Source organism: Macaca thibetana, chromosome 6 (genome assembly GCF_024542745.1).
Source record: "Macaca thibetana thibetana isolate TM-01 chromosome 6, ASM2454274v1, whole genome shotgun sequence".
Classification (NCBI taxonomy): domain Eukaryota; kingdom Metazoa; phylum Chordata; class Mammalia; order Primates; family Cercopithecidae; genus Macaca; species Macaca thibetana.
The window spans coordinates 86,856,365-86,871,697 of record NC_065583.1 but is presented as its reverse complement, the minus strand read 5'-3'; the positions used below and the strand labels follow the sequence as shown (position 1 = coordinate 86,871,697).

Sequence of the window (15,333 nt, the reverse complement as noted above, 5' to 3'; positions counted from 1 at the left end):
ATTTGCAGCCAAAAGCACACTATCTGATAGACCTCTCTGAATAGTTTACATGTAGTATTAAGTATGAACAGTACGAAAGTTGTTCTTAACTAGATTAGTAAAGATATATTAATCTTCTTTTTTGCTTGGAAAATAATGCTTAAAGTGCAACATACACTGCACATTATCTATAATCTTATTTTGCAGTAGTCTAACAACATTCATATCCGGCTGCTGAAATAGTGGGGGACAGCAATAGTATATCAATGAAAATAGCAGATAATCTCCAACTTATATTTGGTTTTAGAATACATTGTTTTATAAGTTCTGAATTGAACAGCTGGGAGTTCATAACCAGTCCAAATAAGGAAGACATATTGTGATCACTTCTGATCACAGAAGAAGAGAAATTAGAAAGTTAACTTTATTTCAGTGTCCTTCATTTCTTCGATATAGATCATATTACAGTCCTCATTAGATGGATTTTGAAGTGTCATCCAAGAAGAGCTGCCATGTAAAATGAGTGAGTTAATAGTAACAAGCCAGGTGTGGTGGTTCTGTAATCCCGGCACTTTGGGAGGCTGAGGCAGGAGGATCACTTGAGGTTAGGAGTTTGTAACGTATCAAGACTCCATGTCTACAAAAAATTTAAAAAATCTGCTGGGTGTGGTGACACACACCTATAGTTCTAGCTTCTCTAAAGCTGAGGCAGGATTGCTTTAGTCCAGGATGTTGAGGCTGCAGTTAGCACTATGATTGTGTCACTGCACTCCAGCCTGAGCAACTGAGCAACAGAGTGAGACCTTGTCCCCGCCCCCCTTTTTTTTTAAAGTAGCATTTTTTAAAAAAAGTTTTGTTTAACCCTCTTATACTTTTTGAAAAGCTTCTGAGTACCAGAATTAGAAATCTATTTATTTCAGCTTTATAGATATTTATTGAAGACCATAGCTGTACCAGGCATTATGCAATGCACTAGGGATATGAAAATGAGTAAGACCATATATCGCACTTGGAGATGCTTACTATTTAGTGATGGAGGAAGAACGTGGACACTGTTACTTGCAATTCATATGAATCACACATTTGTAAAACTGTACAAGCTACAGGAATACAGAGGAACAAATGGCTAACATATCTCAATTGTTTGGCCCAAGGAAAGTTTCATAAAAATGAGAGGCTACCTAGGAATACTGAAAACTTACCTTGACTACTTAAGAAAGAAAAATGAACTATAGCAGTCTTATGGGAATATATTAGGAATAACAGAAACAGCATAGACTTTTTGAGCCAGATCAACTAATTTGTGATCCAGATTTATAATGTAGTACTGTGACCATAGGAAAGTCATGTATTGTGTCCCTTAGTTTCTCCCTTTGTGTATAGAAGCTAATACTGCATTGCTTTGGTGGTTGTGAGAATTATTACTATTACTGCTTTGAGTAATAGTTACTGAATGATTATTATGGGTCAGGCAGTATGTTAAGCATTTTACATGCTTAGTTATATTTAAACCTCATGTTCATGTGTGGTATGTATTATGACTCCATTTACTGTTTGGGATAAATTTTGAGGTAAAATGAGGGTAAGTAACTTGCCCAAGATCCCACAGCCGTCATGTTTCAGAGCAGAAACTTAAAGCCAACCACTTAATCAATTTTAAGGCTTCTTTCCTCAAATCTTCCTTTCCTAGATCCTTTTCATCTCCCCATTTTGAGTATTATTGGATTTCCAGTCTCTTTGTAGGTAGTTAAAAAATAATAATGCCGTAATCGATACTATAAACGAATATCTAGTCATAGGATTATGAAATGCTATTTAAGCAACAGGGTATAAATACAAGTTAAGAACCAAGTGGCGCTCAAAGGATTCCCTTTCTTATCTGTCTCTTCTTATGCATCTGCTCTAATCAGTTCATTCAAGTTTTGTGACAGATGCTTTGGCTGAATATTGGAATAAGACCTGGAGACCAGAGCATATCAATTGCACCCAGCCAAAGATAGGAAACTAAGTCAAATATCAGAATCAAAAGCCAACTCTCATTGCCACAACTGTGTTGCCCTACTCCTAGATGATAGAATAAGTAGCTGATTAAGCAGGCTTTTAGTTATTCTTTAGTGCATAGCACTATCCTGTATAAAATATACTAGTCTTGGACTGGCTTTCCTAGATTATAAAAGGAGGCAAACACCTAACCCAATGCCTAGTACATAAGTTGACACTAAGACACTTACAAGGAATAAAAATGAATATTTATAGTTAAATAATTTCTTTATATTTCATAAGAGTCACCAATTGACAAAGTATTAGTGGCTTAGAGAAAAATATTTGTGGATCATTAGCTATATAGAAAATAGATTATTTAATTTCAAAACTTTCAAATGTTATACCTTCTGTATCAGACTGTGATTTTTAAAAACTTACATAGGGTACTAGTGTCATACATCCTAATTTACAGATTCATATGTAGCATCTGAAATGGACACATAAGTAAATATATTCAGGATTAAGAAACAGTTTATTTCTTGCCTTGTTGCTGATGATAGTGGTATGTTCCCTTGCATTCTCCGTAACGAGAATGTATATGGGATTAATTCATCCTGTATTCTGGACACTTTTTGAGGACCTAAGCCTATGGATTTATCCTCCCATTGCCAACCATGTAAAATTTAAAGCCAGAAACTCGTTTCCCCCCACCTGCAAGTTGCCCTTAACAGAAATTGCTGTTGATACATTCTTTGGTCCCAGGAATAGGAAGGGAGAAAAGTCTTTATTTTCTTACTTTTCAGTTTCACCTTTCTGAGTTTCTGAAAAAGAAATTCAGTCAGCTGTTCTCAGGGATTTTTCTGTGGTTTCAGGATTGCAGCCTGCTAAAAGGACAGCCCTCATTTTAACATAGGAAGCCAAGTGTGAGTGAGAGGGAACTAAAGATCACGTTATAGATCTTAACACATTTTTGGTTTTTTATAATTGTTCCCTAGGAAGACTGTGATTCTTCAGTCTCTTTGGGTAGAGATTGTGAATCTCTGAAAACAGCCTTTCTTTTTGTTTTTAGACGGAGTCTCGCTCTGTCACCCAGGCTGGAGTGCAGTGGTGTGATCTCGGCTCACTGCAGCCTGCACCTCCCAGGTTCAAGCACGATCTTGGCTCATTGCAACCTCCGCCTCCCGGGTTCAAGCCATTCTCCTGCCTCAGCCTCCCTAGTAGCTGGGACTACAGGCACGCGCCACCACGGCCGGCTAATTTTTCTATTTTTAGTAGAGACAGGGTTTCACCATGTTGGGTAGGGTGGTCTTGGTCTTCTGACCTCGTGATCCATCCGCCTCAGCCTCCCAAAGTGCTGGGATTACAGGCATGAGCCACCGCGCCCAGCCTGAACAGCCTCTCATAAGTACATTTTGGGAACTGTCTTGAACTCACTTTTACTCCCAGCTGTTTATATTACTAAACTTACAGAATTATATGTATAAGTATATATGCAATAAATTTTAAAGTAATTATTAGAAGTTAATTTATGAATTCAGTTTGGGTTCCTTGACAAGAGAAATTTGTTTGAGATAGAGCTATGTTAAGATAATTGTTGTTCATTGCTGTTCGAGGAAAAGTATTGTGTAACCTTTTCCTCTCTGTGTGGGGTATACTTGCAAGTGAGAAGTCTTACCAGTAAAAAACTGAAAAATAATATAAGAAAAAGTCTATCTATAATTGATGATTTGTAAAATCTAGATTGTAACTTTAGCTTGAACAGGGACTAGATAAAATATTTTTGTTCTTGGTTGTTCATAAAAATGACTTGTTAGTAGATCAACAAAGCATTACCTTTTCTTGGGATATGCAGAAATCACTTTATTATTCAGGATCTTTGCTCTAAGAATTTTTTCCCTGAAAGATTTTTATCAGTGTTTAATATACTTTGATTTAAGAGGGTGCATTTTACCTACTTGTTTGACTAACAAAGTATTATGTAAATATAGTTAAGGCTGAATACCATAAAATGTACATAGTATTGAAAATACACTTAGATGATTGCCTAAACCATTTTTACATACATACAGAAAGAAATTCAGAATGATGAAGATTCCCAAACCAATTCTGTTTGGACTGAACATAGTAATGAAGAAAAAAACAAAGATTTCAGGAAAGATGCAGGATTTCTTGAAATGAAAGGTGCCTTAAAAGAGACCATGTATAGAACCCAGGTAAACTTTATAGGCTGGAAAACATACATTGCTGATGTTTCTTGCAGAATTGTTTGAGAGGCAAAGTATGGTGGAAAAAAACAGATTTTGGAATCAGAAGGCTGGTGTTTGAACCATGTGTTGATAGTCCATGACTTGAACATGTTAGGAAATTGTCCTCTGTCTCTGCTTTGGAACTCTTATTGATGAAGCAATGTTTGTACGCGTCTGGAAATATACAGAGTTCCTTATATATAGTGTGTTCTCAACACATGGTAATTACTTAAAAACTGTAGGTAACATGTGTGTCTTATAAAGCATTTTTCTTACCTGAGAGCACAATATATATTTATAATTCATGTAAATTCAAGTATTTATATAGAATAAAATTTAAAAATACACAAATGAATTCTAGTTTGATTAACTTGTAAAACAATAAAACAGGAAGGACTTTGAACTTGGAGCAATGAAAAGTACCTCAAGAAAGCATATATGGTGGCTGTCAAGTACAACTTTTCAAAAAGCAGTAGCAACCACAAAAAGGACATTATTAGTTCTGCTCTAGAAGAGCTAATGTTCAGTTATGTTCAGTTTCATATTGTGTTTTATGAAGCAGTCTGTTTGGTTAATTTATCAAATTATTAACTTGATAATTATTAGTCTAAACTAAAAGTTTTATGTATAACTAGTAAGAAATTCAAAATAAATTGTTTTTACCATATCTGTCAAGTAGTTTTGAAAGCTAATTCTAGGAATAATTTGGAACTTTTAAAATTGCGTAGTTCCTTAAGAAATTGGATATGGCAAGATTTGCTAAAACTTTCCAAACTTAAAATATTTTTGCATTTTTTTCTGACTTTTCCAGTGTATATTGATATTTATGTGACTTCTGACTACTTCTTGTAATTTACTATATGTGCATGTTTTAATGAGAAGCTTTTTTGAGTTGACGTGCCTATTGTGAAATATGCATTGTAAACCACAGTATATAGCATTTTTACATATAGAGAGGAATGTAAAATGATGATGGAGTTATTAAAATAAATTTAGTTTTGAATAAACATGGCAAAAAATAAAATAGACATTTAAGATAAATGGAAATTATTAAAATACATCTACAGTCATGTACACATAGTGATGTTTTGGTCAACAACGGACCCCATATATGACAGTGATCCCATAAGATTATAATACCATATTTTTACTTACTCTTTCTATGTTTAGATACACTAATACTCAGCATTGTGTTGCAATTGCTTATAGCATTTAATACTGTAACATGTCGTAAAGATTTATAACTTAAGAGCAATAGGCCATACCATATAGACTAGGTGTGTAGTAGACTATACTATCTAGGTTTGTGTAGGTAGACTCTGATGTTCGCACAGTGATGAAATCACCTAACGATGTACTTCTCAAAACATATCCCCATCGTTAAGCAGTGCATGACTGTATATATGTCTTCTTGAGTTCTTTTTAGGACTCAAATTATGTATGTAAAATTCAAGTAGAAATATCCTTTTTTAAAAATAGCTATTTGGTATAATGATTAAACAACATGATTTTTAATACTTCTTAATCTGAGTTAAGCACATAGGTAAACTGCAGCATATATGTGTACTTTAAAGCTTTATGAACTGAAAACAATTATGTTCTGCTTTATCTTACATAATTCAGAGGGCTCTTTACTATATTTAACCTTGTATGTATATTTTACAAAACCTACTTTCCTGGATGGGTTTTTCTTTTGTGACTTGTGTTGATTGCGTTAAGGCTATATTTAATCCACAGTCTTAACTAAATTGCTTTTACAAACATGCAGAAAGAAATGCAAAATCATGATGAAGATGTTAATGTTGGTTCTATTTTGAGTGAACATCACAAAAAAGAAAAATTCAGTGGTTCCAGTAAAGATTTGAAATTTGTTAAAATGAGAAATACCTTTGGAAGTCATACATATGAAAATCAGGTACAACTTTCTAAATTAAAAATAATTTATTTATTTTTAATATATATAGTGTTTATAGAACAGTTTTCTTCAGCTTTTAAAAAATGTGTAAAAATGAGTTACTGTATCCAATAGCTAGATTAAGAAATAGAGCATTATCAGTTTTCTAAGACCTGCTATATCATTTTCTTTTTTCTTTTTTTGAGTTGGAGTCTTGCTGTGTCGCCATGCTGGAGTGCGGTGGCACAATCTCAGCTCACTGCAACCTCTGCCTCATGGGTTCAAGCAATTCTCCTGCCTCAGCCTCCCGCGTAGCTGGGACTACAGGTGCACGCCCCCACACCTGGCTAATTTTTGTAATTTTTTTAGTAGAGACAGGGTTTCACCATGTTGGCCAGGATGGTCTTGATCTCTTGACCTTGTAATCTGCGTGCTTCGGCCTCCCAAAATGCTTGGATTACAGGCGTGAACCACTGCGCCCAACCTGCTGTATCATTTTCTAATACATCCCCTTTCTTCCTCTTACCTAGAAGTAATCCTTGTCTTAGAATTTGTGTTCATTCTTTTCTTATTTTTCATTATAATTTTAACAGCTGTATGTGTATCTCTAACTCTATATGGTTTAGCTTTGTCTATTCATGAACATTTTATAGTTTGTTATTATAGACTTCTTTTGCTGGTGTATATAAAATTTTACTGTTTGACTGTGCCACAATTACATCTTTTATCCATTTTACTGTTGATAAGCCTTTGGGCTTCTTTTTATTGGTTTATGTGTTTGATTGTTAAGTTTTTGCAATTATGAACAATTCTGCTATGAATAATGTGAACATTATTTTGTATACCTCTTGGGATACATGTTTAGTAATTTCTCTAGCTTAGTTGGTATATTCCTAGGAATGGAGTTGCTGGGTCATAAGGACTGTGTATGTTCAACTGTACTGGGCAGTTCCAACTTTTTTCAAAATATTTTACTAATGTACACCTACTCCATCAATGGATGAGATTCTGTTGTACATACTTCTTTATTTTTATTTTTATTTTTATTTTTTTGAGATGGAGTTTCACTCTAATTGCTCAGGCTGGAGTGCAATGGTGCAATCTCAGCTTACCACAACCCGCACCTTCCAGGTTCAAGTGATTCTGCCTCAGCCTTCCGAGTAGCTGGGATTACAGGCATATGCCACCACCCTTGGCTAATTTTGTATTTTTAGTAGAAACGGGGTTTCTCCATGTTGGTCAGGCTGGTCTCTAACTCCCGACCTCGGTGATCCGCCCGCCTTGGCTTCCCAAAGTGCTGGGATTACAGGCGTGAGCCACCGTGCCCGGCCGTACTTCTTTATTTTTTAATGTGGTATACTTGTGTGAAAGTCACTCGTGAGTTTATTTGGATTTTGTAACATATGTCATTGATGTTGAGATTTAATTGTGGTCTAAATACATGTAGAAGGAAATTAAGAAAAAAGATGAAGATGTTCAAAGGAGTTATACTTTGAGGAGGAAACGCAAGAAAGAAAAAGAAAGCAATTGCAAGAAAGACGTTGAACATGAAAAAATTAAAAGTACCTTAAGAAGGCACATATATAATAGAGATCAGGTAAAGCTTTGTAAGCTAAGCTATAGCTTTCTTTTTTATTTTTTGGCTGTTCTCTAATATAATCAAGATATGTAATACTACATGTTTTAAGAAAAAATCTTAAGTCAGTCTGATGTAATATTCATAGTTAATATCCCAGTTAACTTTGGTCCACAGTAAATGTATTTGTACATGCATATACAAAGAAATCTGAGTTAATAATCAAGGTATTCAGTGAATTTTGTTTTGCCTGAATGTAATGAATAAGAAAAAGAAACTGGAGAAGACTATTTCTTAAAATGAAAAAATCTTTAAAACTACATGTGTGTATATTTGGGTAATACTTTCCAATGTAAATTTTATTTTTTGTTTTGCTCTTTCTTTTGTATAATACAGACCATTTTTAATGAGATATCTTGTTTTTAAAATTGAATACATCTTGGGTAAATTTTCTCTAGAGTATGACTTTTTTTAACAATCTAAACCATACCCTGGGCTGGATGTGGTGGCTCACACCTATAATCCTAGCGCTCTGGGAGGCCAACGGGGCAGATTACTTGAGCTCTGGAGTGTGAGAGCAGATTGGGCAACATGGTGAAACCCCATCTCTACCAAAAATACAAAAAATTAGCTGGCATGGTAGTGGGTGCCTGTGGTTCCAGGTCCTTGGGAGGGTGAGGTGGGAGGATCACTTGAGCCTCGGAGGCAGAGGTTGCAGTGAGCCAAGATTGTACCACTGCACTCCAGCCTGGGTGACAAGAGTAAGACCCCATCTCAAAAATAAATACCTAAATACATAAATAAATGCCACGTAATGTATATATGCATATATTCAGAAGAATTTCAGGAAAATGATAAATAAGTAATGAATTTTGTTTTGTATGACCATGGCAACAACAAAAAAGCAGTTCCAGGAACGATTTGGAGCAGGATAAAGTGAAAAGTACCTTAAGAAAGTACATATGTAAATATCAGTTAATTCTTTACAAATTGAAATGTTTGCTTTTTGAGCTTTTTCTTTCATTGTGTAATCTTGATATATGATTGTGAGGATCTTTGTTGTTAACAAGGTATGAATGTTTTCGTCTTATATTGTCCTTTGTGATATCTATGTTGACACTGTCTTTAGTACATTTTCTAAAGTCATTTTACTTTGCTGTATGTAGAAAGAAATGAAGAATTCTATTTTTGCTGAATATGCCAAAGAATCAAAAGCCATGGCTATCAAGACAGATGTGGATGTTGTTGAAATAAAAAATGCCTTAAGGAAGCACATATATAGAGCTCAGGTAAAACTTGGCACATGAAAAATTTTGTATAATATCCTGTCCTGTAGTGTATTCAAAATATATACATATATACATATGATTCATTAGTATGTTTAATATGTCTTAAAATGATTTTCTTAGTTTACTAGTCTATTATACAGTAATGTATTTGGGCATTTAGTAAACAGGCTGAATTATGTGCTATTTATACCTCAATAATGTCACAGATAAGTCATGTGTTTGAAGTCTTGGCTGTAAAATCTTTGCCTAGACCAATGCTGTGAAGTGTTTCCCCTGTGTTTTCTTCTAGTACATTTATAGTTTCAGGTTTTACCTGGAAGTCTTTAATTCATTTTGAGTCGATTTTTGTATATGGTGAAGAGATAACAGTCTAGTTTTCATTCTGCTTATGATTATCCGATTTTCCCAGCATCGTTTATTGAAGACTGTCCTTTCCCCTGTGAATGTTCTTGGCACCTTGTCCAAAATCAGTTTGCTTTAAATATGTGGATTTATTTTTGGATTCTCTGTTCTTCACTGGTCTAGATGTCTGTTTTTATACTAGTACCAGGCTGTTTGGGTTACTATAGCTTTGTGGTGTACTTTGAAGTCAGGTAGTGTGTGCCTCCAGCTCAGCATTGCTTTGGATATTTAGGGTCCTTCTTGCTCAGCATTGCTTTGGGTATTTAAGGTCTTTTGTGGTTGTTTACAAATTTTAGGATTGTTTTTCCTGTTTCACAGAAGAATGTCATTGATATTTTGATAGGGATTGCATTAAATTTGTAGATTACTTTGAGCAGTGTGGTTATTTTAACCATATTAATTCTTCAAACTCATGAACATGGAATGTCTTTCCATTTGTTTATGTCCATGTCAATTTCTTTTATCAGTGTTTTGTAGTTTTTTCCTTATAGAGATCTTTCACCTCCTTGGTTAAATATATTCCTAGGTATTGTATAATTTTTAGAGCTCTTGTAAATGGGATTGCTTTCGTGATTGACTTATACCTAGTTCATTATTGGCATATAGAAATGCTACTGATTTTTGAATGTTAACTTTTTATCTCACAGCTTTACTGAATTCATTTATCAGTTTTAAGTGATTTTTTTTTCAAGTCTTCATGTTTTTCTACATATAAGATCATGTCGTCTCTAGAGAGGGACAATTTTACTTCTTTTTCAATTTGGATGCCTTTTCTTTCTTTTCCTTGCCTGATTGCTCTGGTGAGGATGACTTTCAGTTATTATGTTGAATAAAAGTGGCAAAAGTAGGCATTCTTTTCTAGTTTCAGTTCTTAGGGGAATGGCTTTCATGTTTTTCCCATTTCACAGAAGGTAGCTATGGGTTTGTCAGGTATGACCTTTGTTATGTTGAAGTGCTTCTGTGCCTGGTTGGTTGAGAGTTTTCATCATGAAGGGATGTTGAAGAAATTTTATTAAATGCTTTTTTGCATATATTGAAATGATCAAATAGTTTTTGTCCTTCATTTTGTCTTTATTAATTTACTTATTTGTATACATTGAACCATCCTTGCATCCTTGGGATAAATACCACTTGATTATAGTGTATTGTCTTTTTGCTGTGTTGTTAGATTTTGTTTGCTAGTATTTTGTTAAGGATTTTTGCATCTGCGTTTCTCTGGGATATTGCCCTGTAGTTTTCTTTTTGTGTTGTGTCTTCGTCTGGTTTTGGTATCAGGATAATGGTGTCCTTGTAGAATAAGTTAGGAAGAATTCCCTACCCTTCAATTTTCTGAAACAGTTTGAAAATTTCTGTTGATAGTTCTTTGTACATTTGGTTGAGTTCAGCAATGAAGTCTTTTGGTCCTGGGCTTTTTGTTGTTGTTGTTGGGAGAGTTTTATTACTGATTAAATCTCATTACTCATTGGTCTGTTCAGGTTTTCTGTTTCTTCCTGATTGAATCTTGGTAGGTTTTATGTGTCCAGGAATTTATCTATTTCTCCTAAGTTTTCTGATTTGTTAGTGTATAGTTCATAATGGTCTCTAATATTCTTTTGTGTTTTTTTGTTATCAATTGTAATGTGTTCTTTTTCACTTCTGATTTTATTTATTTGGGGTTTTTTCTTTTTTTTCTTTGTTAGTCTTACCAATGGCTTATTGATTTTGTTTATCTTTTCAAAAAATTAACTTGTTTCATTGATCCTTTGTATTTTTAAGTCTATTTTGTTTCATTCTACTCTTTATTATTTATTTATTAAAATTTATTACGTTATATATCTTTAATAAATATTTGTTAATTTATAATTACTCTAAATAATAATAGATCTTTATTATTTCCTTCTGCTAATTTGGGGTTTGGTTTGTTCTTGCTGTTCTTGTTCCTTGAGGTGCGTTGTTAGGTTGATTATTTGAAATCTTTCTACTTTTTAGATACAGGCATTTTTTCTGTAAATGTCCCTTTTAGCACTGCTTTTGCTGTATTCTATAGGTTTTGGTATGTTGTGTTTCCATTTTTATTTATTATAAGAAATGTTTTATTTCCTTCTCAATTACTTCATTGACCCAGTGGTCATTTAGGAACATGTGATTTTATTTACATGTATTTGTACAGTTTCCAAAGTTTCTCTTACTGATTTTTAGTTTTATTCCATTGTTGCCTGAGAAAGATACTTGATATGACTTCAAATCTTTTCAAATTTTTTGAGACTTGTTCTATGGCCTAATGTCTACCCTGAAGAATGTCCCATATACTAATGAGAAGAATGTGTATTCCACAGCTGTTAGATAAAATGTTCTTTAAATGTCTGTTAGGTTCATTTGTTGTAAAGTGCAGTTTAAATCCAATGTTTGTTTTTTGATTTTCTGTTTCAATAATCTGTCCAATGCTTAGAATGGGGTAGTAGAGCCCCAACTGTCACTGTGTTGAAGTCTCTGTCTCCCTCTAGATCTAGTAATATTTGCCTTATATATCTGGGTGCTCCAAGTTGGGTGCATAGATATTTAGAAGTGTTATATCCTCTTGCAGAATTGATCTTTTTATCAGCATGTAATGACCTTCTTTATCTCTTTTTACAGTTTTTAACTTAGAAAGCTTTTTCTGATGTAAGTATAGCTACTCCTGCTCGCATTGGTTTCCATTCTTGTGGAATATCTTTTTCCGTTCTTCTTCACTTTCAGTCTTTATGTGTTTTAACAGGTGGAGAGAGTTTCTTATAGGCAACACACTGCTTTTTAAATATATGTAGCCAGTCAGCCAGTCTATATCTTCTATGTGGAGATTTTAATCCATCTACATTCAAGGTTATTATGGGTGAGGACTTACTCCTGTTATTTTGTTAATTGTTTTGTGTTTTATAAGTCCTTTTTTCATTTCTTCTTTTATTGTTTATCATTGCAGTTGGGTGGTTTTTTTGTATTGGTAACATTTGGCTCTTATTTGTATTTTTGCTTTGCGGCGAGTTTCATACTTTCTTGTGTTTTCATGATGGTAGATATCATCTGTTTGCTTTCAATTGTAGAACTTGTTTAAACATTTCTTATGTGGTTGGTCTGTTAGTAATGAATTCTCTGTTTTTGCTTGTCCGGGAAAGACTTTATTTCTCCATTATTTTTGAAGGATAGGTTTTCTGGGTATAATATTCTTGCCTGTTGAGTTGGGTTTGTTGTTGTTGTTGTTTTTGTTTTTTTTCCTTTCAATACTATGAACATGTCATGTTATTCTTTCCTGGCTTATAAGGCTTCTGCTGAGAAATCTGTTGTCACCCTGATTGGGATTTCCTTATATGTGACTTTATGCTTTTTCTCTTGATGTTTTTAGGATTCTTTCTTTGTCTTTGACTTGATAGTTTGACTGTAATGTGCCTTGGAGACCTTTGAGGATTAAATCTATTTGGAAATAGCTCTTACAACACTTGGGACATTTTCAGCTATTGTTTTTAAAATAGGTTTTCTATGCCTTTGCCCATCACTTCTCCATCTGGAACTCTCAAAATTGGAATATTTCTTTACTTTATGGTTTCCCATATGTCATTTAGGCTTTTTTCTTTTTGTCTGTTATTTCAAAAGACCTGTCTTCATGTTTAGAAATAGTTTCTTTTGCTTTATCTAGTCTATTGCTGAAGTTCTCTGTTATATTTTTTATTTCGTTCATTGAATTCTTAAGTTCCATGATTTCTATTTGGTTCTTTTCTATGATTATCTCTTTGTTGAATTTCTCATTGAGATCATGAATTATCTTCCTGCTTACTTTGTATTGTTCATCTGTGTTCTTTTGTATCTCACTGAGTTTTTTTTAATATCATCATTTTAACTTTTTTTCAGGAATTTTATTGGTTTCCTTTTTGGTGGAATCTGTTGCTGGAGAATTACTGTGTTCCTTTACAGGTGCCATGTTTTCTTGCTTTTTCACCTTTCTTGTGTAGTTATGTTGCTATCTGTGTATCTGGTGTAACAGTCACTTCAAATTTTGTGAATTGGTTTTCATAGGGAAAGACTTTTTTCTATAGTTGTGTCTATAGTGTAGTTTGGATCGAGTGCTTTAGTTTTGCCAGATGTGAGCACATTGGTGTAGTCTCCATATGATTTCTTCATCTGTAGTCATCCACAGTGTTATCTTTGAGTTTGTCAGTGGCTTAGGCTGCATTTGTTAAATAGTGGAGGATATAATGAAGCATGGCTGGGGATATGGACACAGGCGGGTGGTCCTTGGGCAGCAGTGGTGGTGGCAGCAGGCTGTGCATGCTGGTTCTTGGGTCCCTGGGCAATATACATGGACACCAGTCATCGCAGGTCTGGGTAGGCCAATCCCTGTGCCTCCTGGTGGCTTGCTTGGGTGCCAGCAGTGACAGTAGTGGGGTGAGTGGGTCCTCAGGTCTCTGGGTGGTGTGCATGGTGTTCGCAATGGCAGTACTGGTTGTGGGCCAATCCTCGGGCCCCCAAGTATCAAACATGGGTGCCAGCAGTGGTGGAAATAGGCCGAGCAGGCCAAGTGGCACATGTGGGTGGTTACCAGCAGCGGCAGCTTGACATGCTCATTCTTTGATCCCCCTAGTTGTTTGCATAGGTGCTCCTGGTAGCTGGTGTGATGGGTCGATCCACAGGTTCTCAGATGATGTGCTGGGGCCCCATCAGCAGTGGCAGTTGGCAGAGTGGGTTGTCCTAGGCCCCCAGATGGTGTATTTGGGTACTTGGTTGGTGAATGGGTGGGTTGATCCCCATGTTCCTGGATGACAAGTGTAGGTGGCATTGCCAGAGACTGCATGCAGGGCTAACCTGTTCTTAGGCCCCTGATGATGGGTGTGGATGCCAGCTGTGGTGAGTGAGGCAGGTCTGTTCACAGGCATCATATCAGCGTGCTCAAGTGCCTGTTGCAGTGGGCCAGGTAGTCCTGTTATCAGGCCTCTGGATGGTGTGCACAGGCACCAGGAGTGTTGGACAGGGATGGGTTGATACCCATTCTCCCTGGCAGTGCACTTGGGCTCTGGTGGCATTGCTAGTAGTCAGAGTGGGGTAGGCCTCTACTCAGGCCCCCCAATAGTTCCTGTAGGCTCTGGCTGCAGCACACAAGGCAGTCTGATCCCCACGTCCTCGTATTGTGCATTTACACAGTGGTGGTGGGTGGGGTAGGCCTGTCTTCAGGCTTCCAGATGGTGCTTGTGGGCACCAGTGGCAGGCAGAGTGGATCTATCCTTAAGCCTTGGGACAACCCCCAGTAGACCAGTCCTCAGGCCTCCTGAAGCCACATGCAAGTGTATGACGATGCTGCTGCTGGGCAGGATTTGAAACACACAGAAACTCTGTGGGACAGGGTTTCTGCCAGTGACAGAGGCCCCAGACAGGTGGCTGTCAGGATCTGAGGAGCTCCTTCTTTGTTTCCTTTTGTCCCCAGCGTGGGCTCCCTGGTGCACTCCACCTCCTACTTCTCAGGATGTAGGACACTGTGTAGGTAAGAGTGCTGGCCACCTAGTTGGCCAGCTGGCATCATGACACTTCAGCCCTCTGGGTGGACAAGAATATCAGTGGGGCTCCTGGCTTGTGGATATCCAAGGCCTGTTGGGCCCCAGAGCAGGATGTAGTCTGGTAGTGTCTGGGCTCTGGAAATGGCACCGTGCTGCAGCCTCTTGGGTGCCAGCAGATTATGTGGTACTCAGCGTGTACTCTGTCTTTGGAATAATGCCATTGAGTGGACTCTAGGCAGCTTTCTAAACTAGTCTCTCGGCCTGTGAGGACTAAGGGGCTCTCCTGAGGCTAGGATTGCAGGAATTCATGGTGGGAATGTGAATCTGTGTAGATCTCTCTTTTGTTTTTCCCATTCGTAGTGGGTAGTTTCTCCAGGCTCCCAGCCAGTTCCATTTGAGCCAGCTGCTTTGCTTCTCTGTTTGCTTGCCTCAGAGATTCCCTGTCACTTTTGAATTGTAATGTTCTCTC

The 15,333-nt window shown here is 36.3% G+C and overlaps 1 protein-coding gene across 4 annotated transcripts in view; it reads left to right on the top strand.

Moving 5' to 3' along the window:
* The window catches only part of SLF1 (SMC5-SMC6 complex localization factor 1), a 77,053-nt gene that overhangs the window by 25,553 nt on the left and 36,167 nt on the right, over positions 1-15,333 (top strand). For 3 of the 4 annotated variants that reach the window (XM_050794287.1, XM_050794288.1, XM_050794286.1), the window contains exons 6-9: positions 4,032-4,175; positions 5,977-6,123; positions 7,550-7,699; positions 8,845-8,967. In XM_050794287.1, the coding sequence (XP_050650244.1) occupies positions 4,032-4,175; positions 5,977-6,123; positions 7,550-7,699; positions 8,845-8,967 (564 nt within the window). The remainder of the gene's footprint in view (positions 1-4,031; positions 4,176-5,976; positions 6,124-7,549; positions 7,700-8,844; positions 8,968-15,333) is intronic. The other variant, XM_050794289.1, reaches the window with a different exon arrangement.